This window comes from Lepeophtheirus salmonis, chromosome 1 (assembly GCF_016086655.4).
Source record: "Lepeophtheirus salmonis chromosome 1, UVic_Lsal_1.4, whole genome shotgun sequence".
Classification (NCBI taxonomy): Eukaryota; Metazoa; Arthropoda; class Copepoda; order Siphonostomatoida; family Caligidae; genus Lepeophtheirus; species Lepeophtheirus salmonis.
This window is the reverse complement of record NC_052131.2, coordinates 5,043,343-5,070,207: the sequence shown is the minus strand read 5'-3', so window position 1 is coordinate 5,070,207 and position 26,865 is coordinate 5,043,343. Positions and strand designations below refer to the sequence as shown.

The following is a 26,865-nucleotide window of genomic DNA, read 5'->3' as shown; positions in this document are numbered from 1 at the left end:
AATTTCTAAATTTATAGCATGTTTATTGTTTAGTTGTCAAGATAAGGGTTAAATCAGATAATCCAGGTATATTTGAAACTAAAAAGTTATTGACTAAAAAATTTCATGTTTTAATGATAATAATTCAATTATAATCTTTAAATGAAGTAATAAAAAATTAGAAATGTTTATATAGGGCCGTAAACCCTAAGCATTTTTAAAGTGTTTTTTTTTTTTTTTTTTTTGGTTCTTGGTATCCTGAACAGTGTTTTTACTTTCTAAAGCTGTTATCATTAGGTATGTGAAAGTTGTCTAAAGTAAAAAGAAATGCAGATGGTGACAACTTTGTCAAACGCAATATCTGCTGAAAGAAATCATTTTTAAAACCATATTACAGGGGCGTCTGCAAGCCCCCATCCAAAAAAAAATGAATTTTTGGTTTATACTAGAAAATTTAATATTTGTATTTATTTCCAAAAAAAAATTAATTATTGAAATTAAATTTTTAAAATTTTATTCCAAAAAATTAATTTTTTGATTAATGATTAGATTTAAAACAAAAAAAATTCTGAAAAATGTACCATTTTTATTTATTTTTTTTCAAAACATTGTATATTTGAAATTTTTTGGAAAAAAATTAAATTTTTTGTTTAAACTATGGATTTTTGAAATATTTTCCAAAAAATTGAAAATTAGAAAGAAAAAAAAATTCCGAAAAATTTACTTTTTTGGAATTTTTTATGAAAAACGTTAGTTTTTGCCAACCATGCCCCCACCCCCAAAAAAAAAAATTATATATATAATCTTGCAGACACTCCTGTATTGATCCTTGCTCGCTAATGTATTTAAATTTTCAAAATAAGGATAAATAACTCATAAGAGCACTAATATTTTGTAGATTACCAAATATACTTCTTTTTTTTTTCAATGTAAGCCCACAAGGATTTCCACAATTTTCATATCCCTAGTTTTCATTATTACTGAATTATTTTTGAGAAGGGAACATGTAAGTAAAGTTGTATAAAATATGACCAGCCAGAAAGTAAAAATTCAAAAAGAAAAACGACAACCCAGACAATTTGATGAATGTTTGAGAAGGGGGCAGATTAGCTGCCAGCAGCAATGGCAGGATGACAATAATAATCACAAATCCCATTTCTTATCTACAAGCTGAACTTAGACATAAATCAGAGCCATATGAATCCTCAATCCTACTCTGAATCCATCTAGGAATTACGCTTATAATTCCCCAATCAATGCTCAATGTGACTCTCCGTCTATCAAGAGTATTTCACAATTAGGATTTATTTAAATTTAGATGTTCTGTCTTCAAGAATTAAACAATAATATTAATCAGGGGTGGCCTGGACGGGATCCCCTCTAAATTCAGGAACTTGTGATATTTAGTAAAAAAGTTTTTATTCGGCCAAATTATGCAATAGATGAAAAAATATAATATTTGAAATTTTTTTTAAAATAACAATTTTCTGTGAATGTCTAAGGATTTTTGATTTTTTTTTTCAAAAAAAAAATAGTTATCTGTGAGAGTTTAAGGATTTTTTGAAATTTTTTCCAATTTTATATTTTTTCCAAAAAAATAATTTTTTGTGTTTAGCTGTAGATTTTTGAAATTTTTTTCAAGCAATTTTAATTTTTGGATTTTTTTTTTAAAGATCCAAAATCCAAGCCCCTGCCCCCCACTTCCCCCCAAAAAGTATATATATATATAATCATGTGGACGCCGCACCTGTTTGGAAAGCTATGGAAAATTTTAAAAAAAAATTCTTTTTTTTTACATAGAGAAAATGCTTAGAATTTGATACCCTGCCTATATGTACATTTGATGACGCATGTGTTTAAAAATTTCACTCCAAAAGAACTCAACAACTCTTTACTTTTTGTTATCATTTTACTTTATATAAATCTATTATATAAAAAAATCACCTGGATTTACTTGTCACATTTCAGCTCAAAATTAAAATGCTGAGTAACAACTCAAAGTGGAGTCATGACATTTTGATAAATTGTCAAAGAGTGGAAGAAAAAAAGGAAAGAAACCAGATAGATTTAACATATTTTATGCTTATGTAATCTCGTACCAAAAAGATTGAAACACAAAAATAATTATTTAGATGCATCAACATTTTTTTTTAAATTGTCTATCATTTTAAGGCCAAAAAAATTAGCATAATAATGGGGAAATTGATTTAATCACTTAGGAAGATCATTTTTCTATGATGTGGATTCACGTTTTATTATGTAAATACGAATACATAAAAAATACCTAGTCTCGCTTGATACGTCTGGCTATTTTGTAATTTATTCTTTTTGATACATAAAAAAACTATTCACTTATTCCATTTAGTACGGAATAACTCATTACTTCGTCCATGGACCATACATATGCTCCGTTTCCAAAATGACATGAATACAATTTCTTGATGATCTCTCCTCCTTTATAAAATATATATATTGGTCATTTTATTATTTATATGAATAAATTTTGATTATCATACAAAAATACTAATATATAGAAATAAATAGCAGTTGGTATGATTGACTTATTTGGCTAACTACCAGAAGATTCCGGCCTTTTTCTGTTTCTGTATGAATTAAAGGTTGCCTGGTACAATAAACATGACATAGGGACAATCCTTAGTTCAAAGAAGACGATAGCCATCAGGGTAATGACGTTTTTACAATCTCATATTCCTAAATAAATTTTTTGGGATAAATTTAGAGTGGAACTTGAACAAAATTGAATTTTCAAAGTGTTATGAGCAAAAAAAGTCACATATAAAATAATTTTGAATTTATCATATACATACAAAAAGAAATATAGGATCTATCTTCCTCCTCTGTTTTTTCTGCCTAGCAACAGTTTTTGTCTTCTTCTAGCTCTATCTACTATTAAAAATAAGAAGTGAAGGGAAGATTGTATTAGCAAGTTAGTTCGTCTTGGATGAACACTTTTTAGAATTCAATCTGTTCAATAATTTTTTAGGTAGTCACATAAAGGGATATTGTATTAGCCAGTTAATTCGTCTTGAATTGCTGCAATTCAAATTAACACGTATTGCCGTAATTCAAATAAACACTTATGAGCATTCTATTGAAGCATTGCATATTACGCAGGATACCAATTTATTTGGAGGTAAAGTAATTTTAAAGTTTTATGTAGTTGGTGCATGTATTAAGCGATATTTACTTTAGGCAAGTTAAGAGTAGGTTAGTTTATTGACATGGGGTTCAACAGGGTTTAATTTATAAAGGTTATTATAATAAACTTTTTATTTGTGATAAAATACATCAACAAAAAATTTGGTTTAGCTACATTCTGAGAGGGTAGTTACGTAGCTACTGATTATTTGGTATTTTTACAATTTGTTGGGTTGTCTTCAAAGCATGCGTAATGGTGGGAGTATCACCGTACACAATAGTCAATACCTGTTTAAGCGTAATTCTGAAGAACAAAACCTCTTTTTAATCAACCCGGGAGGGTACCAATTGTTTTTTTTTTTTCGTTCTTGGGTTTTTTTAATTATTGTTCTAGAATAAATTAGATACTTTAACATTTGATTCAAATGGACAAACATAAGTTATGAATAATATTATTATTATTATTTAAACTATTTGATCATAGCCATTGTGTCCAAAAACATCCCCGCCCCATTCGTCCGTGGAACGGGCAGGTTCATAGTAGTATTATTAGCTTATATACATATTTTAAAATCTACAAATCTTATTTCAATTATTTTAGTACAAACTTTAGAATCACACATATACAAAATAAAGTCAAATGCTTTTAGAATCTGCATATCTGCATGTATTTTGCATATCTGGCCATATAATAAATAACCTATTCGCAATCATGATTATATTCAACTTTTTTTCCCTTCCAAAAAAGAAAGGCTGGTTTTTTCTGTTCTTGTAATTATATTATTCATTGGAAAAATAGAACTCTACACCAATGCACGTGGGTTATTATTGTCCCGTATTTTATTATAAAGTAAGTAATACAGTCCATTAATTTTATTATCCTTGGTTATTGAGAGAGGCCTAAATCCTCGCGTGGTCCTTCGGCCAACTTAAAACTTAAGTTGGATCGTGGTTTCAATATTTATTTCATAATATACGATTTCGATGTATTTAAGAAGAATTGATTGAAAAACATGGGCCTTGAGGCTTAAAAGGTTCATTATAAAACCATACCGGTTGTATTTGAAGCTTAAAGGTCTCATTATAAAACCAAACGCTGAGGTATTCGAAACTTAAATGACTCATTGTAACACAATACACAGTCAATCGGGCTTCCTTGAGTATAATGAGTAGATTCATTTGATATTATACGATTTTGATATATTTTCGGAGGATTGATTGAAAAACGTGGACTTTCAGGTTTAAAAGACTCATTATAAAACTATATCGGTGGTATTTGAAGCTTAAAGGGCTCATTATAAAACCATACAAGGGTGTACCAATATATATATTTTTTAAATTATATCGAGAGTTGTGTTGAACACAGACGAATTAATATAAATTATTGAACGCCATTTTGAAAGTAGTCAATCTATACGATTCAAATACCGTCAATCTGATAAAATATATTTATTATAAAAATTAATTTGTTTGAAAGTTGAAATAACAATTCAGGCTTTAATTTTTCTTCATATATTATAGAAAATATTAAAAAACAAAAAATGGATAAAGAAAATCATTCTTTTTTTAAATATTAAACAAGATTCAATATCAGTAAAATACATTTTCTTAAGAACCTTAGAAATTTGATAATTGCAACCATTAGAAAAGTAGATTTTATTTGAGACTTTAAAAAAACCTTTTTTTGTTCAAATTTCCAAGTAATTTCTGGATGAATCCCTTCAAATGCTTTAAAAATGATGCAAATAACATTTGTCTGGGTGTGTTCGATCTTGAATGGCAAATTCGGGAAACACTTGAGGATATGTTATATTTTGAGATTTTGCAAATATTGTTGCGTAGATACACTTAGATTCATTACACACAAATATTATTAAAGATGAACTCGTACCTGCAATTTGTACTTGAGTCACATTAAAGTCCCATTAAACTCAAAGTGTAAAGTATACCTCTAATATGATTTAATTATAAATATAGCATATAATGTATATAATTCTTCAACTGCCTTGGTTTTGAATTCTACAGTTTTTATGTATTTAAATACTTAATTCTCTGCGTTTTCTACCTATAATATCTACAACTTTGCTCCAAATTCGTATTCTCATTGTCAATTTTAAGATAAGTTTAAATCATTTTAAAAATCATTAAAACATTTTAAGATCTCTTTTCAAAGAAAATTATTTATAAAAGTGTATAATTAAATAATAATCCTAATTTTATGTTAAAATGGTTTTTACGTATAAATGTCCGGGTCAAAGAACTATTTATAATGCTTTTGAGTCTAATTTAAGGAATGAGTGATTGTTTCGATGAATAAGGGATACTATTTGATGCAGAAATGAAGGAGGTAACCTAACTTTTTTAAAGTCCTGACTTATTAAATGTATACAAGTATCAAGGCAAAATATAAAACTTTATATTTTCAATGTAATTGTGACGTTTATTTTTAGGATCAAAACTTAAACAACAATATAAATCTACCAAAGACCCAAGAAAGCCTCATCACAAGTATCTGTGAAGAAGGAGATGAAGAAATTAGTCTTTGTGACATCCAATTACGCAAAATGGTGGAAGAGAGGAACCGTCAAGAATTGGATTTTAAAAGTTGCGCCAATGAATTCAAAAAAAAGAAAGTCGAAATGAAAAAAAAAGAAATTGAGATTCTTAGAAAAAAAGAGGAAAAGAAAATCCTGGAGAACATGAAAAAACTTAATGAAATTAAAAAAAGTGAAGAAGATAAATTAAACTTGGAGTTTGAGACTCGGCAAAAACAACTTCAGGATCAACATTCAAAAAAAGTTTTATCATTAGAGCGAAAAGAAAAGGAGCTGGAAAATCTACAGAGACAAAATTTACAAACAAAAGAGACTCAGACAGAAAATGATGATGATTATTCAATAGAGATGGATCATTGTTTTGATTCCATCATTCGAGATGATTTTCTACTTGATAAAGTCCCTCCCTGTTTTCCATCTCTGAGATCTAGTGAAGTAAATAACCAAACTTCTTTCAAAGACAACAAAATATTGGGAAATATAAGTAAAATAAAATCAGATATCAATGAACTTTATATTCAAAAAAAAATTAAGAGTGTCCCTAATGATCCAACGAAGGAGGATTCGAATGAGCTTTTGAAATATTTACCTAATTTAAAGACAGAAGTACATTTCCCTCAGAAGGATTCGTGCAATAATCTACAATGCTCAAAAGAAGAAATAATTAATTCTGAGAGTAAGTTTGGGTCTATAACTGAAACAGTCTCTGTTGGAAGTGTAAAGAAGTCAATTGAAAGATGGAACAATATTCTTAATTCAAAGACAGCTAAAGGTTCTCTAAATTATAATAACAAATTGCCGTGTTTGAATGTTGAAAAAGAAAAGAAAACATCCCAGACTCCCACTGAATGTGATCATAGACTTACAAAAGAAAAGGAAACAGATGATGCATTATTTATAAGCTCTGCAAACAAATCAAAGACTCCACTCAATAAACAATACGGAAAATCCAACAATTGGAAGTGTTATCTAGATCCCCCCTTTCCGACATCTTCTTGCTACAAAGAACAATCATCTATGTCCACACTAACTCCAATTGATAAATCATTTTCAAATAAATCAACGTGTGAAACAAAATTGATTTCACCTAACAAGACACGATATATCGAAGAATCGAAAAACAAATCACCTACTAACAATGCCATGGAACTTAAAATATCTTGTGGATGCCAAATTTCAACTCTAAAGATATTAACTCCAAAAAATTCTTCACTGATGTTGAATAACCTTGAAAAGATAACATACGAGAATGCCAATAGTTCAAAGAATATAATCGAAATTGGCTTCTATAAAACTTCTGATAATAAGAGTACATTTGTAGAGAATAACGACAAAAGTTCTTCTTTCAATAGCACGAAAATGACTCAAAATGCGGGTTCCATGGTCAATATTACTTACCCTTCAAAATCAAAAAATCTTTCGAATTTACCAATACTAAGATCTCCATTAGGAATAAATTCGTCGAATACTTCATTCCCTCAACCCAAATTATTTAGCACCCGGAGCATTATTCCAAATTCCAAATATGATGGTTTATCATCTAACGTAAACGAGATTGGAAATAAAAATTCTAATTCTGAGTTTAAATATACAGAATTTGTGCCTGATATGAAGGAAGAACTAAAACAGGAATTAAAAGATTTTTCATGCCAGAGAATTTTTGGAGTAGTTGGAAATGACTTGAATAGTACCTTTATAATAGATGATGAAAGCCAGTACGAATGAGAAACTTATGTAATGAAAGTGCTTTATTTTTTAGCTTAAAAGGAGACAACAAATCAACGAGCTAGTTAGTAAAATAAAAACGAATTTATTTCTTCTACTGCTAGTTGATACCTTTTTTGTCACCGGCTTAGACTTTAAATGAAGCCGCAAATCCTCAGTTAAACCTCCTAACCCAATTGAAGTGAAAAAGTTAATTGCAAATCTTGTGTTAACCGGATCATCTCGAGGGAAAAGTCCTTCGAAGCATTGTATAAGTAGAGGATCACGTATACGCGCATTCAATTTTTTGAGACCAATGTATTCCGCCAGTTCTTGAAATAATAGCTTGATAAATATCCTTGACGACGAGGTTGTTTCGTGTTCGTTTAAATGGATACAAGTTAAAACCTGCCAACTCATGGCGTCAGTAAATAAAAGATGAGCAAATATTTTGGACACATTACGAAGCTTTCCGATTTCCAAGTGATGTACAGTGTTGTAGGAGTCCACAAATATTTTTTCAAATGGCTCAACATATTCTTTCTTAAGTTGACAAAGTCTCTGAGCCAAAAGCCCATAAAACTTTTCATAGGTCCTTTGTTGGGCAAAACAGTCTGAAGGGGTAAAAAGTAATTCATGTATTGATAAAAGAATGATAAAAATAAATAATTTATCTCATTACCTATAACCATGTGGCATAATTCCTGTTCATGTCCTGATTTTAACTCCATTTTCATTAATTTGTGAACAGTTTCTTCAAAATCCAAGGAAGACTTTAGAAAATATTTAGTTTAAGTAGAGAAAGTGAAAAAAATATATAAAAATACCTGAATTGTGAGGTAAATGATATAATATTCAACAAGAATGTGAAAACTGAAACAATCCTGCATGTAAGTGTCAGTAGATATTCGAATGATATTGATCACCTCACGCGCTAAATACTTAATTAGTCAATAAATAAATTATTTTAGGTTTAAAGCATTTTTTTACATTTAATTAAGAATAAGTGTGAATATTTATTTTATTCTATGATTCGTAACTTTTATTAAACGCATCAACATATTAGTCAATTAAAGAAAACCATCATTTCGCATAATAATTTAACAATCATCCACGAATAATCAAGATTTTTCAAAAAGATACTAAATTATTAAAAAAATCCTAACAGATTTCTATTCTATCTAGGTATTTCACAGGTTTCCGATCCATATTCTTAATGAGAATAATGCAGAAGTGTATACATTTATTATTAATAGTGAAAATCTATAGTTTAGTTTGTCCTTTAGGAATTTCTATATTCAATAAAGCTAGCAGAGTGCACCCCAAAAAAGATCCGTCCCAACTCCAAAGAATCATTTTCATAAAAAGAACAAAATAAAAGTAATACATATAGTTTGCAATCAAGTCAAAAATTGCTCATAAATTAAAGTTTTACTGTCATAGCATTGGACAACAAAAATGATCGGAGAATGCACATCCTTTATTAAAGATCCTACTCCAAGAAGACCCATTGATCAAAATGTTTGAATGCCATCTCACTCAAAATAAGCTTACGGAGATGACACAAAACCCGATAAGAAACTCAGTTGCTCCTTCCTGACTTATCTAATTTGATTTTGAACACTGCTCTGGTGAGTGATGACTGATGACGTTGAATAATGACGTAATTATTTCATAATATTTATTTTATGAAAATGTCGCTAAAATGAAGCTTGCCCAAATGAATATTTGCTCTAATGAATGATGCTAAGATAACCCTCGGTGAAATAAAAGTTGCTCAAATGAATGACCCCGTATTTGTGTTTTTAATTATTATGGCCACGGGCCAGTCTATTTTTATATTAATGTAATAATATTTAGATTAATTTTTTAAATCCAATGTAGACTAATAATAAATACTCTCAGCTCACTCCCGTGTTTAAAAATTGTTATTCTTTATCAATTTTTCATGAAGGACTACCAAAGAGTTTACATAGTTTTCCATTATTTTTACTTAAACGTTAAGCATGAAGATATCATGAAGACATGTAACTAAGGCCTGCATGTCATATTAAAAAATAAAATAAAAGTGGAGTACATATCTAGATTAGCATCAAGGTGGATTACCATATCTGACATCTATGTATTATACATTATATAATGTACACGTATGTATACAGTATAAGTAGTGATAAAGATCCCTTGTAGAATAGATATGTTAAAAAAAAATCAACATGGCAACTCTGACAATTTGAACAATGTTTTGGAGGAGAGAAAGAATAATGGTCATGATGTTTCATTAGATCGGTTGTAATCAGCTGTGACAAGAGTGGAAGGAGAAAAGGATATAAACAAGGACATTTGCTAGTAGAATTACTCCGATGTCGATCCTCCATTCTATTCTGAGTTCAACAAGGACTTACAATAATAACTAAACAACAAATACTTTTGAATATAATTGAATTTATTTTGGAAAGGGATGTTCACTCTTTCTCTGTGGATGTTAATTACTCAGGAATTAAAAAATAATGAGAACTGCTTAGGAAAAGGAAATTCCTTTTTTTAATTAGAAATTACAAATTAACGGCCCAGCTAAACAACACACCTGATCTACATCATTAGTCATATGCAAAGGGCTTGGAAATATTTTATGTTTACCCACATGATACATGTGTAGAGTTGTATATAAATATAACCTAGAAGGCGTGCAAGAGTTTTTGTAGTTGCAACATGAAATTATTTTGAAATTGAAGTTGGTACCATCTGCGACTAGGATGACTTAGTTTTTTTATTCCTGGTTTTATATGTCAAAATTGAATTAAAATGGTCAATCTCCATAAAAAAGTTATAAAAAGGTTACTAAGGCCAGGAAAATTAAAAGTTTAATTTTTTTGCTTGAATTTCATATGATTTAAGCGTAATTATAATTTTTCATATTTATCAGTACAATAGTTGGGTTGCCATATGTTAAAGAAATAAATAAAGGGTCATGACATAAATTTCAATCAACTTCAATTGACATTATTTTGAACATATTGATTTTATTGTAAATTTATTAAGCTTAATTTCTTGTTTTTACAAAAAAAAAAAAGCTTTAATTTTAAGTATTTAGACAGTATTCAAGAAAATACTCCGTTTTTCCTTTAGACATGTAAATTTTCAAAACTGTTAAAACTTTTTGTACAGTTGGGAACCATTTTTCAACCTAAGCCATTTACTTTTCCAAAAAAAGTTAACTTTATTGTCAACCTAATGTTCTGCCGGTACCTAAAAATAACAGAAACCGAAAATGAAGGTGATTATCCTCAGAATTTGAAGAATGTTTGGTAGGACAGCTTAGCTGTCATGAAGTTTTATTAAATCAGCTGTAAGCAGAAGTGAGAGGAGGTAAATAAATGCAAATCCCACTCCTTATTTAGCAAGGACATAATAGACTGGAATTACTCTGATGTCGATCCTCAATTCTACCCCGAGTCTAGCAAAGACTTACACTTATAATTCCCACGCAAGTTCTTCATGACCAACCGCATTAGTTATTACTTTTATAAATAGATGCTCCCATCTCTGGAATTAAATAATTATGCCTTGGGGGAAAAAAAATCTGTTCAACTAGAAAAAACTGCTCTGTCTTTTTATAACATATTTTAAACACCTCTGGAGAATATTTAACTTTCCTCTCCAGTAGTTTTATTATGGCGATTCATATAGATCTTTGGACATGTTTAAAAGCTCTAAAAAACTACTGTTACTATTAGGAGCTAGGTAAATTACGGCAGAGGAATAATAATAGATGAGTGATGACTGATGACATATTATCTGCTGACAGAGAGCACTATAAAAATTATATGTACGTTTGAATTTTCAAAATAGAACGAAATAATTATTAAAAGTGTAGGGAAAATATTGTAATTATCTTTAAATTCATATATGTTTATTTTTAAATCAATTTACAGAAAAGATAGGAGAGGATTCTTCTTTTAGATGGATATATTAATCCACCCAATGACTTGTTATTAATGGTAATAATGACTATTGATTGATCCTTTTTAAAAGGTTGTGAGATTCAAGTGAGAGAAGTCCCGAATATTGTTATTCATTTCCCTCTTGCAGCTGCTAACTGCTCCACAAGAAAATAGAAAATATCAAAAGAATAGAAGAAACGATACGACTACATAAAATGTTGTGAGTAGTACTGAGCTCGTCTTCCAGGATTGTTAGTACACAGAAGTGTGTATTGAAGTAATTTTAATTTAGTAAAGTAACTAAGAGTTTCTTGCGGATGTGTTAGATAACGAGCAGTGGTGAAGATTGAAATGGACGGAGTGGATCCCTTGAAAAGCCGGACAGGAGGAGCGTACATCCCTCCAGGTAAATTAAGAGCTCTTCAATCTGAGATTAAGGATAAAAATAGTGTAGCCTATCAAAGATTGGCTTGGGAGGCCCTAAAAAAGTCCATCAATGGATTGGTGAACAAAGTGAACACAACAAATCTACGAATCCTCGTTCGTGAGCTCTTTGGAGAAAATATAATCCGTGGGCGCGGTCTTCTGACACAGTCTCTGATTCGTGCTCAGGCTGCGTCCCCTTCTTTCACTCGCGTCTACGCATCACTCTCCGCTGTCATCAATGCCAAGTTCCCTAACATTGGGCTCCTACTCCTTAAGAGGTATACAAACGTTATTCCATTAGCATTAGTCCTTGACGCAGCTTGTTCTTTTAAAGTTATATTGTATCTCTATCTCTCTTTCTAGGCTTATTCTGTCTTTTCGAAAGGCCTTTCGACGTAACGATAAAGCCAAATGCATTTCATCCACGCACTTCATCGCCCATCTCATCAATCAGAACTTGGCTCATGAAATCCTATCCCTAGAAATCGCCACTCTCCTTCTTCAAACGCCAAATGATGACTCCATCGAAATTGCCATTTCCTTCATTCGACAAATTGGGGCAAAACTTTCCTTATTATCACCTAAGGGGCTTCGTGCCATCTTTGAGCGTCTTCGCTCCGTTCTTCACGAAACGCCGTCCCTCGAAAAAAGGACACAATACATGATTGAAGTTATATTTCAAGTACGTAAAGATGGATTCAAAGATGATCCAATCGTCACAAGTGAGTTGGATTTGATTCAAGAGGACGATCAATTTACACATATGATTTCTCTGGATGATGGGGACGGTCCTGAAGATATTCTTAACGTCTTTAAAGAGGATCCTAGTTTCCTTGAAAATGAAGAAAAATATAAGGCCATTAAAAAGGAACTTTTGGATTCGGACTCTGATGATGACTCTAGCTCTGGATCTGATGATAACTCAGAGGATGACGATGATGAAGAAGAAGAAGAAGCCAAAAATAAGGAATCTTCAGATCGCATCATTGACGAAACACAAACTAATTTAATTGCTCTCAGAAGAACCATTTACCTCACAATTCAGGTATTTTTATATATTTTTTTCATTTTCTCTACTTAAACTAAATATTTTCTATAGTCTTCCTTGGATTTTGAAGAAACTGTTCACAAATTAATGAAAATGGAGTTAAAATCAGGACATGAACAGGAATTATGCCACATGGTTATAGGTAATGAGATAAATTATTTATTTTTATCATTCTTTTATCAATACATGAATTACTTTTTACCCCTCAGACTGTTGTGCCCAACAAAGGACCTATGAAAAGTTTTATGGGCTTTTGGCTCAGAGACTTTGTCAACTTAAGAAAGAATATGTTGAGCCATTTGAAAAAATATTTGTGGACTCCTACAACACTGTACATCGCTTGGAAATCGGAAAGCTTCGTAATGTGTCCAAAATATTTGCTCATCTTTTATTTACTGACGCCATGAGTTGGCAGGTTTTAACTTGTATCCATTTAAACGAACACGAAACAACCTCATCGTCAAGGATATTTATCAAGCTATTATTTCAAGAACTGGCAGAATACATTGGTCTCAAAAAATTGAATGCGCGTATACGTGATCCTCTACTTATACAATGCTTCGAAGGACTTTTCCCTCGAGATGATCCGGTTAACACAAGATTTGCAATTAACTTTTTCACTTCAATTGGGTTAGGAGGTTTAACTGAGGATTTACGGCTTCATTTAAAGTCTAAGCCGGTGACAAAAAAGGTATCAAGTAGCAGTAGCTCAAGTAGCAGTAGTAGTAGCTCTGAATCTAGTTCAGACTCTGAAGATGATCGAAGAAAACGGAGAAAAAGAGACTCTTCAAGGAAAAAAAAAGACTCTTCAGAGAAAAAAAAATCTAAAAAGAGTAAAAGTAAGAAATCCAGAAGATAATAACTATGAATTATACTTATTTTTGTAATTTGTCTGATAAATATACATAATAACGTTTTCTTAAGATATTGTTATTTGTGTTTATGTTAATTTGTCGTGTGTTATTTGAGAATTCATCAAAGAACTTTCAAAATTTGTAATTATCAATAATATTGTGCTTTCATAGAATTATTTTGACTTCTTGATATAGCTTCTCCCTTTAAAGTATGTTTTATTTGCTCCAGAGTATGAATACAGTGCATTTTTTTTAAGGAATGATACAGGATGGCAAATTCAAAAATGACACTTAAAACTAGACCATACGAAACCAATAAGTGGTTTCAGTGAGACAACGAAGGAATCTATTAAATCAAAATGAACATGGAACATAGTGGTAACAAATGAAAATATATTCATATTTTAATAGTTCCAAGTATTGATCAAATTTATTTTCCTTCCTTAAGAGTCCTCTTGACGGCTTGAAAACGAAACAAAATGGTACCATTCCTAACATTGTTATTCATTAATTTATCTACATTCCACATCCTTCAATTCAATTATTGTCAACATAGCTGGAGGAGAGACGATCTTAGTCACAAGAAATAAAAGCAGGAGAGAGCATTCATAATTCGTCTTTTATTTCCACTCTTAAAAAAACAAGACAGTCAATCCATTGAAGGGAGCAAAAGCGATATATCTTTACAAAATATTATCAAAAAACAAAAGCAAAACAAGATAATTTTTCTTCAAACAAATATATTACATTTGTTTTTTTTCAAGCTATAGTAGTTTTTTTTACATTAATCCTTCCGAAGCGTCAATTATTTTTTACACTTAACAGTTAAAAGACTATATTGGAGCCAAATTAATCTAATGAAGGTAATTCCCAACCTGTTGTCCCACTTCTAACTCAAATGAAATAGTTATATTTTCATTAACTTTATTAAGAAAAATATATCACCACTTGTTTGTAAAATGTATCATTACTCCCAAACAGTCCTTGTAATTGTTACCACAGAAATACCAGACTGTTCAAGGATTAAAAATTTGAAAAGTCACATAATTTTGTGAAAGAGGGACTAATACAGATAAATCCTCCTATTTTATTCTATAAGTTGGACCCTGAAATGAAATACCATAATATAGCTATACTCTGGACTATTACTTTATACTTGTCTCAGTGAATATACTTAAATTAATAAGTTAGAACATACCTTTTCCGTAGTATACATACATAGTTAACACTCTTGGCTTCCTCAAACTCTCCTAAAATTTGAATATGAAGCATAAAATATCTCCATGAAATTTATGGTTAATATTTATGAAGTGAAAATATATCTAGGAATTTCTTATTTTCTTCAAGAAAGCTTTTGTGTTGACAGTTAACGCACCCCATATATACGTATTACTTAATGTACAGTTATGAAGAGAAATTGCATTAATTACTCGTATATGTAAGAGAGAAAAAAAATAGGAAGTTCTATAAAAGACATAATTATATCCTAGTGTTTATTGGTATTAATACAGGAAGAAAAAAATTAAAAGAATACAAGTAGTAACAAGAAGTTTTATAGTGATAAATATATTTTTCTAACTCATAAAAAAATTATATTTATTAATTAATTTTTTAATGCTTTAGTTACTGCTGTAAATTATTCATTAAATGATAATAACCACAATTATATCTCTTGTCCTTATTTTTTTGTCCGGGTTTTTTAACTTAATGGACGTTGTGTTAAATAAATATTTTTTTTAAAAATTGATAGAGCAAAATTAATTATTACAACAGGGTTTCTTATTCCCAGAATTCTCTGTGACGGTACTACCAATATCAATGGTGGATCCATCATCAGGCCCTGCTCCAGAATTACCCGAATCAGGAAGACTTTTTTGCGAAACAATCCGATATATTTCTGAAAAACGAAAAACAATTAATCATTAAAATATAAATGGAAAACCATCATCCTTAAAAACTAATTAATAAAAAACTAACAAAAAGATTAATAAAATTATAACATAGATTAATTGCAATGGAATAATAATAACTATTATTAGTAAATCAGAAACAACATGAAGTTCAATAAATCATAATTGACTTTCATCTTGAAATAAAATGAAAGGCATGCAAATTTTGTAACGTTATAAATTATACGCGTATACATTGTTAAAAAAGTTGATGAGGGGCGACTGCAGGATTATATATATTTTTTGGCTTGGTTTTTGGAATTTTTTGGAAAAAAAATCTGAAAAATTATATTATTTTTAAAAAAAAGTTTTCAAAATATTAATATAACAAAAATCTACAGTTTATAATTTTTTTTTAAATTTCAAATATTAAATTTAATTATCCATAGCTATTCACCGAAAACTAAATGTTTTGGAAAAAATATTCAAATATTAATTTTTCTTGTAAAAAACAAAAATTTCTTAATGGGGGAAGAGGGCCACAGCCCACCCCCTGCGGACGCCCCCTGTTGATACACTTCAAAAAGAGTAGAGGGAAAATTAATATTAAACTAAAAATTAAGTAGGTATATTATGAGATACTAAATGTAATAATTGTCCTTTTTTATCATCGTTCTCAAGATTATTTAGTACTACGTATGAAAAATCTAAAATCGGCAAGATGCAAGGGACTAGAGAGTTTTAAAAGACATTTGCATAAAATGTATGTGGTACTACAACAAAAACTTAAATATATGAATATTAATTTAAAAACAAAATAAAAATCAATTAATTAATAATTTACCTTCTTTAAAATAATAATAACTCATTTTGAATTTAAAATATTGAAAGCAATGGTCTACAATGAAGTTCTTCCATATAAAATTAACTGATGCTTCATTAAAATCGAATTTCACAATAATTAGTTCATTCATTTTTTTTTTTTTTTTTTTTTTTTTTTTTTTTTTAGGAATGTTCACTCCAAAATCCTAACTACGTTGTTTTTTTACTACCATATATGTTATGAATAAAATCAATGAGAAATTCACATTATTAGATGCTCTTTTTTTTAAATTATTATTGGGATTTCATACTTATGGACTTTTTTTAATTTGTCCAAAATTATGCATTTAACAAGTATAAATAATCCTTAGATCAGTTTAATGTTGTAGTACTAATAACACAAATCTTAATTCTTCCTTTAATTAACTTAAAAAATGTACATTTCGATATAAGTAGGTCAAAAGAATAATGGAATGATTATTATACTGATGTTTAGCCAAGATACTTTGAGACAAGGTATATAAGTCATCATTTTTTTTTTTTTTTACATCAGTTAGACTTGACGTAAGGAAGATAAATTTAATTTATCTTATGGAACGAGGTAGCTCAGTGGACAACGCGCTTGAGAATATGTTTATCTATTGAAGTCAATGTGCGTAGACTAGACAATCAATTGTTCCTAGATAAAGAGATATACATTTAATATATATATTGTCTTCAATTTCAAAGAAAATATGGATTAATTGTATTGCTAACATGTTTACTTGTATCTATTCGATGCAACTCTATCTAACCAATAGTAATAAAAAATATCTTCACCCATAGGTTGAGTGTCCGATATATTTAGTCCTCTTATATTTTTAAGATTTATACTTATTATGTGAAGAAATTTGACGTCCTTTTCAATCTTTTATTCATGAAAACAGAGTCTCTGATATACCTTGTCTCTGGTTATTTTGAGTCTAACAAGCTTGGCTCTTTTATTAGTAGTATTTTATATTTAAAAAAAAAGCTATTTTACGAACTAAAAAAACAACTTTTGTATCAAAGTTACATTGTTTCTAGTTTATATAGATCATATCATATATACGCTGAATAATAACAAATAACCATAGAACAACTACTGGAGAGAGGCGTCGTCTTATATTCACACTCTCATGAATCATCAGGTTCATTCAACAGTGTACACCCACCACACATATAAAAAATAATAATATTATGTATTTAAGAGGAACATGGTTCTTAAAATGTGGTCAAAGGAAGCCATAGACAGCTCCGTAATAAAGTAAAAATTGTTACTTTTGAAGGATATGGGTGGCGGGCTTTGGAAGCAAAATCAAGATAAATGAGAGGAAAGAGTTAATTTATAAAGTTTAAACATTTTGAGAACCACTAATAATACACTGAGGAAATGGTCACAACTATGGCAAATGTCAATAGTCGCCATACGTATTGGTGACCCAAAAATCAAAATAAATAAATATATCCGTAGTATATATTCGACATTACGTATTAAAAAGCAAGCAAACCAAAATATATAACAATCACCTTTTAAATGCAACCGGTCTTTTCGGTGCAATCACAATGCTTGGGGAATAGAACCAGTCATGACGGATTTAAGGTACATCGACTAATTATAATGTAGATCATCAACAAACATAATTAATCATAATTTTAATACGTATACAAGAGTATGTACACTGATAACGAATTATGCTTATTCTTATGATGCACTATAGTGTTCTCACACATAGCTAATTAGTTAATTGTTTATGCCTCAAAAAAGAAGGATTAAATCTTATTTAATTACACTCATCTGACCCATGTTATAGTTAAGTAGTATGTAGTCCTATGTAGTGATACAGAGATATGTGCATAATAAGAAAAAAGTGTTGACTGAGACACTAAATGGATTTGCCTTCAATTGATTTGGAGCAGCAGAGTTTATGTACACATGTATGTTGATAAACAAAATGAGTTGACCTAAGTAGTACTATACTGTATTTTTTTCTTTTTCTTTTTTTAAAACAAATTAACAGCAGTTTTTTTCTAAAGGAATATGAAGTTTATACAATATAGGAATAAATTATAATTAAGAGATATTGTATTTTCTATTCTTTTAATTTTTTAAGAATTGCAACATTGTCGCCTGACATTTTCGGTGCTAACTGTTGGTTTAACGTTAATTGTTTCTACATTATTAGGTCGGATTGTAACCTCATCCTCGGCCGGTTCACGAAGTTGTCTTTGACTCACGATTCGATATATTTCTAATCATTTTAAAAATAGAAATAATACAAAAAAAATCAATTAATCAATTGAAAACATGAATTCCTTGTCAAAGTTAACCCAAGTAAGTTTGAATTCACAAATGAAATATTTTTAATATCGTTAACTTCATAATATCCCAAACAATGTTCCCAACAATAGCATTAACTAGTATAACATTAATAAAGAAAGTAGAAACTCATAATACCTGTGAGAATGTTATGAAAAGCAGTTTCGACATTTGTAGAATCCAAAGCCGAAGTTTCAATAAAGGAAAGATTATTTTGTTCAGCAAAATGTTTAGCTTCATCTGTGGGAACGGCTCTCAAATGACGCAGATCACATTTATTTCCCACCAACATGATCACAATATTAGAATCCGCGTGATCTCTTAATTCTCTCAACCACCTATCCACGTTTTCGTACGTTAAATGTTTAGCAATATCATACACAAGTAAAGCTCCGACTGCACCTCGATAGTACCTATTTTTTGAATAATTAATGAATAAAAAATAGATTACGCCAACGCTTAGAAAAGTCAAATTATTTTACGCAGATGTAATAGCACGGTATCTTTCCTGACCAGCAGTGTCCCAAATCTGAGCTTTGACAGTTTTTCCATCAACCTAAAAATTCAAAAAAAGGTATCTCTTTACATATTTCAAAGTATTAATAGAATTGAGGTAATATATCATATATTTTTAAAAATGACGCAATTAATATAAACAACAAACAGTAAAGCAAAGAAAAAACAAAAAACCACTGTACCCCTTTGAAGAAATCCTAATTCCAGATTTAACAAATTCCACACATTAAAAAGTTATTTTTCCTATTTACTTTCAAATACTTATTGATATAATTCTTACTAATATTGCAATAGTTATTCAATTTTCATGGAACTTAGTTGAAAAAAAAAAAAATCTTCTGTTTACATCAAAATATAGATACTATTTTTTCCCCAACTGTATATGTACAAAGTAGAAGCACTAAAAAATTATAGTACCGATTTATAAAAATAAATGTGATAACCCCATTCTATATTTTGAAGTAGGTTCACTTCATATATATGTTAATTCATTCATCTAATAAATTGATTCATTTTTGAATGAACTGAATTGAAATATAAATTTGTTTATACGCATATTTAAAAGTGATCTTAAGAGTGATTAAACAAAAACTTGAAAATTACTAATTGTAAAGCAAAATTAATAAAAATTAAAAGAATAAATATTAAAAAAAATGGAGGAATGGAAATAAAGGAAATTTAGTTAACACCCAATACTTGATGGAAAAGTAAAGAAATTAAGATTTTTTCAAAATAAATGTTGGGTGGAAAAGACGTTAGAAGTAGATAGATAGGTCATGGACAGGATGGTCAGTACCTGTATACTCCTGGTAGCAAATTCAACACCTATGGTGGATTTGCTCTCCAAATTGAATTCGTTACGTGTAAACCGTGAGAGTAAATTACTTTTTCCGACACCGGAGTCACCAATAAGAACGACTGTAAAAGAAGAATGTTTTGATTATAGTCGGGATGGGAGGATCGAAGAAGGGAAGCAAATCCTTACCCTTAAAAAGATAGTCATACTCTTCATCCCGATTCCCCATGTTGATCCGTGAATTTGATTATTGGAGGATTTGATGGATATTCAGAGATTATTCCAATATTCCAGGCAGGTTCAGGAATATGAAATGTATTACTAATCTTTCGGAGAGAGAAATGGCAAAAATCGTCGTCTCAGAATCTCTTTCCCTTAGTTCAAGACGTGATTATTCAAAAAAGGGGGGAGTAAAAAGATCACAATGTAGGTATTAAATGTTCTTATTCATATGCATTGATATCTAAGAAGAGGGGCAAGTCAGTCGAGGATTTTTTTCTTCTAAGTCACAAAACGAAAAGAAGAAAAGAAGTGGCCCTGCCTGGAATTACTTTAGCGCCTCCTCCTCTTCCTCTCATCTCACATCGCCCATCAGCCCTCGCCCATCAACGATCCCTCTGCCATTTCATAAGAAGCTTTCACTCGGGTGACCAAGTTCTTATCTTTTAGCTCTGTCATGACCTCATCATATTCTCCTACATAAATATTTTATCATTTTTTTTTCATTCATTTTCGGATCCACACTATTAACCTTATAGTAACTATATAAGTTACGTACGTGCTGACTTATGTATGCGAGTTTAAACACTACACTTACAGTGTTACGGACTCCAAATTGATAAATAGAAATGAAGCTCTCCCCTAGATCCTTCAGTGACTGATAGCCGATACGCCATCAGTAATACTAATGGCCAATAGGTTCATGGATGTACATTTTACACTTATTTCTAAATTATAGTCATAGAATCACTTGTTACAGCTGACAATATTTTTTCTCAATTTGTGGGACATATGCGATTGTCGATTGGATACGCCGGCACGATTCATTTCGGCTCCTAATTTTTGATAATTATTTTATATTAATTACTTCATAGGGATCGAATTGAATATTTATATCGTATCGTTACAATATTATTGCATATTTATTTATGAATTCTAGCGCACTAATTTCCTGTAATAAGATAAAAATATGAGAAAGTGACACATCATCATTAATGTTGAATAATAATATTCTCCTTAAATCTGTTATTTGATAATTGATAGGCTTTAATTCTTATAGAGAAAGAGCAAGGATAATATTATGAGAAATTGTTTTAGTTTTTCATTCAACAGAAATATAATAAAATATCATTTGTCATTTCAAATTAATATGTACGGAATTAAAGAATGGACATCATTACAAAAATTATCTTCTCATCATAATAAACATCAAAAATACAATAGTAATAGTAATGATTGTTTATACCTTAGTCTCATGAATGACAAGAAGATACAGATATTAGTAATCGACACTCGTCATGAATATTCTCCCAATGTGTCAGGACGTGAACATTGATGAGGGAGGTTATAAAGTTATGAGTTGTTGTATATTGAATGTGTTGCAATTTCTAATTTGGTAATCAACACTTTTAAAAATAAGGACTTTTAAGAGATTGCGTGATTCAAATAGTGAAACGTCATCTACAACTTGTAATTTCTATGTAAGCTGAATACGTAAAATTAATTTAAGTACTAACTAATGACTTCTCCCATCCCAGACTCTCGTGAGAAGACAGATAGTCTTATTCAAATAGAACCAGAAATGGATTCATCAACTCCTGCCTCCCTTGAAATTTATCAAGATGAGACTCGTCGTGAAGAGGATGTTGTTCTGAGTGGGAAAATCACAACAAGTCAATCATATGAAGGAATGCGATTCGATACCTTGGACGAACCAGTTCGAGTTACACTTATGAAAGATATCAATGCTGTTGCACTTAAATTTCGCTATGTTTTGTATCCCCGGGGTGAAGAAACGAAAAAGAATTTATTGCGGGACTGGGATTTGTGGGGTCCCTTGATTTTGTGCACACTTATGGCCTCTCTTTTACGAACACATCATCATGGCACAGAGTTTGCAAGGGTCTTTCTCCTTGTTTGGAGTGGATCCTTTTTGGTTACCTTTAACACAAAGCTTTTAAAAGGTTGGATTTTTAGAGATTGGAGACTTTTAAATTCAAAATGAATTATCTTTTTTATTTCTCCATAGGAAAAATTTCTCTTTGGCAAAGCCTTTGCGTTCTTGGATACTGCTTGCTTCCTCTCTCGAGTGCACTCCTTATTTCAAAGAGTATATCCTTAATAATCAGCATAGGGATCCGTCTCTACTTTCGAATCCCTCTAGTAGCTTTTGGATTTGTTTGGAGTTTCTATGCTTCCTCCATTTTCTTAGGAGATTCAGCTCCAGCCAAACGTAAAGGACTTGCTCTCTATCCCATCTTTCTATTTTATCTCATCATTTCATGGATGGTCATTTCAGACTCTTCGAGTTAACACAATTAGAGTACATATTGTTTACCTAAATATATCTATTAAATTGGGCGATTTTTAATTGTTAATTATTTTTCTATTTGTTCTAGATTTTTATGTTTTGGTCAAATCCGTATTATTAGGATTTTTTTTTTTGTTAAATAACTTTGCTTATTGTAATAATAAAATGTTTGTAAAGAAATGAAGTCAAGTCTTTTGCTAGGTGTTCTATATTATTTTATTTACATGTCAAATTATTAATATACAAAGTAAATCAATAGTAACTCTTTCATATCACTTAATCAATTCCCTAGTACTATTATCTTTGAGTGATAAAAGTATATGGTGCAGGTGGATAATGATAATGAATAAGGAGCTACAAAACAGATGTCAAATTTATATTTTATTTACGAAGTATATAGGTTGCGTGTCTGGATTCTAGTGATGTCCAATATAAAGTTGTAGAAGAGGTCATTATATGGCTTAAAATTAACTAATTATACTATATAAAATATATTATTACTACATACACATTGAGATTATAATACTAATAATGAAGCCACTGGCTTTTATATTAAGTTTTGCGTATTTTGCTTCGTCATTTTTGTCGTTAAATGTAATGTTTATTTACTATTTAGAGATGACGTCATGATAAACTCAATTGGCGGTGCATTTGAGCCTTGAGTTGTTGTGGGGTTCCCTTGGCTTTTCACAGTTCTCAATTCACTTTTGAGTTCTGTCGACTAGGTTCTTTTAAGTTTTGACTCGTCGTCATCCTCTTTGGGTTCATTTAACGTATTCTCGTCTCTAAAATGAAATTCTCGGAAAACGAAAAGTTGTTGTGCTATCATGGGCCACTCTTATACGAGGCCAAGTGTGTAAAGACTAGAAAGGAAGGATCCGGTGGATATTCCTACTATGTTCATTATCAGGGATGGAACAAAAATTGGGACGAATGGGTCACGGAGGGACGCATGCTAAAAATTAACCCTGAGTCTAGGGAAATGCAAAAAAGACTTCTGGAGCAACATCTTGCCGCCACAAAGGAATCAAAAAAGTCAAAATCCTCCAAATCGAGTAGCAATAAAAAGACTCCTAGTAGTCGAGCCTCAACTCCAGGTGAAATTATATTTTGCGAAATCCAGGACGGAAAACTTACTACTCTATTTCTTTTATGTTATATTACAGATACATCAGGGACATCCGGTGCTTCTTTTATTAAGAAAGAGGAGGCGACCCCCGTTTCTAGTAAAAAGAAGCGAATGGATGATGATGTTGCCAATAGGCATGATCCTTCTCTCCTCATTTATCTCTTAAATTTAGAATTTAATCTTAGGCAACCCTTTTCTTTCTTTATAATTAACTTTTGTAATCTAATAAGTAAAAATGCCTATATTATGTGAGGAAACAAACATAAAAGAAGTAATGTACCTCCTCAAATTTCTACGGATTCAAAATCTACTTCTGTTTATGTTCTTTAATCATTATTAGGTTCATTTTTTGGTTAACTTTCTGTACTCTGATTATTAGGGTTATTTATTAATCATGAATATATCACAATAATTAATAAGAATGAAGGAATGTAATTATTGTTACATTTAACACATTAGATAATGTAACGTCTAGTCTTATTTATATTCCTTGTGTTCTTTTGATTTTTTTAAATTTTAAATCCAATCAGATAAAACTAAGTTTTGGATTTCAGTAATATTCATTTTTTAATGAAGTTTTTCGGTTATGGTTGTTCCTCACATATCTAAAAGACTATTGCATTAAGAGATAAATGAATACTTTTCTCTTATTAATTAATCTTTTAAAACATCAGCCCACGAACTACTTCGACCTCATCCACTTCCTCTTCTACTGGCTCCAGATTAATCAGATTCAAAATTTCTATTCCTGAAGAGTTACGCTATGTACTGGTAAACGATTGGGATCTAATTACTGTTAAAAAGAATCTATTTTCCCTTCCTGCCAAATACTCCATTGCAACTTTAATTAAAGACTATCTTGAGAATAAAAACGTTTATCAAGGACGGAACTATTATATAGTGACAGAAGTAATGAAAGGAATTCTTGATACGTTTAACCGACTCATTGGGAAGGAATTACTTTATAAAGTCGAATGTAAACAGTATAAAGAACTCCGAATTGGGAGTCAAGAGTCTTATACGGATATTTACGGAACAGCACATCTTCTAAGACTTCTTTCAAAGATTGACACGGTTCTTAATCTGACAAAGATAGAAGTTGATTCGGATGTATCTCTTATAGAAAGTATTATTGGGGACTTCCTCAAGTATCTTGAGGATAATATGAACAAATTGTTTACCTCTAAAAACTACAAAGACGCCGGAGATGAATATATCAAGCATTCCGTCTAATGCTTTGTCAAATGTATTAAAACATTATTTGTAATAATATCTACTATAAATTTTATATATGAAAATATAAAAAAAGATAGCGAGTCTGTTGTGGTTTTGAGTGCAAAAATTGTACCATTTTTAAATAATTATTTATGTTTCCTAAACATAACTTATAAAAAATCAGCCAACATGTAAAGTCTATTAAAATCTATTATACAGGATTCCTATGTGGTCCTTATGTTGTTGTTTTTTCAATATTATTTCATTTTTTGGGAACAAGGGGAAGGCTTGTAAATTTTAAGCATTCTAGTATGGAATACTAAAACGACTGGAAAGGAAAGAAAAATATTGCTATAGAAGAAGATTCATTTTCCAGCAACTTAAAATAATTTTGGAAAATTGTATTTTTATACAATTCACCTCACTAAATTTTTCTGCCTGCGTCCCCTGAAGACTAAAACCGCTGAGGAGGTTGCTCATCATTTACTTCACATCTTTAGTGACAAGGGAGCACCACAGATATTACAAAGTGACAATGGTAGGGAGTTTGCTAATAGAATAATTATAGAACTGGTTACGATGTGGCCAGACTGCAAACTTGTGCATGGAAAGCCCTGTCACTCACATCTCAGGGATCCGTTGAGAGAGCCAATCGAGACATCCAGGACATTGTTATGATGTGGCAGCGTGACAATATGACAAATAAGTGGGCTGACGGATTGTGGTTTGTGCAATATGCAAAGAATCGCCGCTTTCACTCTGGTATTGGGCTAACTCCATTCGAAGCAATGTATGGCCATCCAATAGAGGTCGGACTTGAGGGATTGCATTTATCAAATGAGTGCAATATGACCACAGAAGAACAGCTGTTGGAGATATGTGGAAATGAAGACAAGCAAAGGCCAAAAGTGGAGGGCATAGAGAGAATACCAGATATTGACAATAAATGTATATTCTGTCAGCAGCTTGTAACTGGACAACAAAAGTGTTTCATCTGCGACTATAAATACCACTCTTCAGCACCATGCAGCGTTGCCATTGGGGGAAATGACGATGATTTGACAAATATAAAGTGCTCGCATTGCCAATCACCTGAGGACCACCAAGAACAACGAAAATGAGCTAATAATAAGCCAAAAGAGCAAGCGAATCGAATGATGCAACTCTCCTCACGGCGGTTAAAGGAGGCTGAGGTAGGACAGTGTGTCAAAGTTCCAAGCATGGACCGTGGAAAAACAGATCCCCGCAACGTCTTGGCAGTTGTGATGAATGTAACAGAGACAAGATATTATAAATTAGCCACAAAAAATGGCATCTTTAAACAACTCTATATAAGAAGCCAATTTGAGCCATGCAAAGAGTCATTCCGATGTTTTAATGAAGTTCCCAAAAGAAGAGTCATGACAGAGCATCAGTTTGTCAGGAAATTGACAAATTTAAGCTGTACAATTGCACAAACTCCACCCGGTGCAAAAAATATGTGCATTTGCAAAAAAAAAAAAAATGGCAACCTCTTTAGTAGCAAATGCCATAATAGCAATTAATGTTGCAACAAATAGTTTATTCCGTTATTGTTAAATGTTTATGAAAAAAAAAATATTTAATAATAAAAAAATCCATCTTCTGAAGGATGATTTTAGAAATTATTATATTAGATGTTTAGGATTATTTTGAAATAAGTTTTTTTTTTTTTAAGTTTTGAAGAATATAATAAAATATACAACTGTGTAGTTCGAATATTATTAGGATTATAAAACGATTGTAATGTACATTTTTATTACTTGTTGCTGTAGTAATCCTGATATGCCCACATTTTATCACGTTCATTCAAATTGCTCACCTGTTTGGTATATATTATATTAGTTAAAAACAACTAAACCTTTCGGTTGTGGAGAAGCTGCAAGAGGGTCATTAACCACAACAAAAATTTCACATACCTTAACAGAGCCCTCTAAGTATAATAG

General features: G+C 30.7%; 6 protein-coding genes across 11 annotated transcripts; 4 read left to right on the top strand and 2 right to left on the bottom strand.

Annotated features, from left to right (window-relative positions):
- The first annotated feature begins 5,019 nt into the window (after positions 1–5,019).
- LOC121114705 (uncharacterized) lies at positions 5,020–8,085 on the top strand. Its single transcript, XM_040708752.2, has 2 exons — positions 5,020–5,485; positions 5,589–8,085. The coding sequence occupies exons 1-2, from the start codon at positions 5,477–5,479 to the stop codon at positions 7,416–7,418; spliced, it is 1,839 nt and encodes a 612-aa protein (XP_040564686.1). The 5' UTR covers positions 5,020–5,476; the 3' UTR covers positions 7,419–8,085.
- LOC121114713 (pre-mRNA-splicing factor CWC22 homolog) lies at positions 7,424–9,153 on the bottom strand. 3 transcript variants are annotated; one of them, XM_040708764.2, is made up of 4 exons: positions 8,833–9,153; positions 8,225–8,331; positions 8,080–8,170; positions 7,424–8,011 (listed from the first exon to the last, which is right to left on the bottom strand). In XM_040708764.2, the coding sequence occupies exons 1-4, from the start codon at positions 8,906–8,908 to the stop codon at positions 7,449–7,451; spliced, it is 837 nt and encodes a 278-aa protein (XP_040564698.1). In that variant the 5' UTR covers positions 8,909–9,153; the 3' UTR covers positions 7,424–7,448. The 3 variants fall into 3 exon arrangements, with proteins under 3 accessions (XP_040564698.1, XP_040564702.1, XP_040564711.1); XM_040708768.2 differs by having other exon boundaries at positions 8,225–8,338; positions 8,833–9,150; XM_040708777.2 differs by having other exon boundaries at positions 8,388–9,139.
- Positions 9,154–11,484: 2,331 nt separating this feature from the next.
- LOC121114650 (pre-mRNA-splicing factor CWC22 homolog) lies at positions 11,485–14,278 on the top strand. Of its 2 annotated transcripts, none has more exons than XM_040708687.2 (6): positions 11,485–12,042; positions 12,128–12,809; positions 12,864–12,954; positions 13,022–13,651; positions 13,924–14,044; positions 14,115–14,278. In XM_040708687.2, exons 1-5 carry the CDS (start codon positions 11,690–11,692, stop codon positions 13,959–13,961), a joined length of 1,794 nt encoding a protein of 597 aa, XP_040564621.1. In that variant the 5' UTR covers positions 11,485–11,689; the 3' UTR covers positions 13,962–14,044; positions 14,115–14,278. The 2 variants fall into 2 exon arrangements, with proteins under 2 accessions (XP_040564621.1, XP_040564627.2); XM_040708693.2 differs by having other exon boundaries at positions 13,896–14,044.
- An 867-nt stretch (positions 14,279–15,145) lies between these two features.
- Positions 15,146–21,198, bottom strand: Rab11 (RAS oncogene family member Rab11). 2 transcript variants are annotated; one of them, XR_005863316.2, is made up of 6 exons: positions 20,217–21,198; positions 20,028–20,149; positions 19,198–19,271; positions 18,854–19,128; positions 17,926–18,647; positions 15,146–15,563 (listed from the first exon to the last, which is right to left on the bottom strand). XR_005863316.2 is itself a non-coding variant. In XM_040708739.2 (5 exons), the coding sequence occupies exons 1-5, from the start codon at positions 20,254–20,256 to the stop codon at positions 15,424–15,426; spliced, it is 651 nt and encodes a 216-aa protein (XP_040564673.1). In that variant the 5' UTR covers positions 20,257–21,198; the 3' UTR covers positions 15,146–15,423. The 2 variants fall into 2 exon arrangements, 1 of the variants encoding a protein (XP_040564673.1); XM_040708739.2 differs by lacking the exon at positions 17,926–18,647.
- A 512-nt stretch (positions 21,199–21,710) lies between these two features.
- LOC121114685 (protein YIPF6 homolog) lies at positions 21,711–22,741 on the top strand. Its single transcript, XM_040708723.2, has 2 exons — positions 21,711–22,210; positions 22,276–22,741. Exons 1-2 carry the CDS (start codon positions 21,766–21,768, stop codon positions 22,557–22,559), a joined length of 729 nt encoding a protein of 242 aa, XP_040564657.1. The 5' UTR covers positions 21,711–21,765; the 3' UTR covers positions 22,560–22,741.
- A 215-nt stretch (positions 22,742–22,956) lies between these two features.
- Positions 22,957–25,122, top strand: LOC121114667 (mortality factor 4-like protein 1). Of its 2 annotated transcripts, XM_040708711.2 has the most exons (3): positions 22,957–23,654; positions 23,724–23,820; positions 24,361–25,122. In XM_040708711.2, the coding sequence occupies exons 1-3, from the start codon at positions 23,348–23,350 to the stop codon at positions 24,917–24,919; spliced, it is 963 nt and encodes a 320-aa protein (XP_040564645.1). In that variant the 5' UTR covers positions 22,957–23,347; the 3' UTR covers positions 24,920–25,122. The 2 variants fall into 2 exon arrangements, with proteins under 2 accessions (XP_040564645.1, XP_040564639.1); XM_040708705.2 differs by having other exon boundaries at positions 23,195–23,820.
- Positions 25,123–26,865: the final 1,743 nt, after the last annotated feature.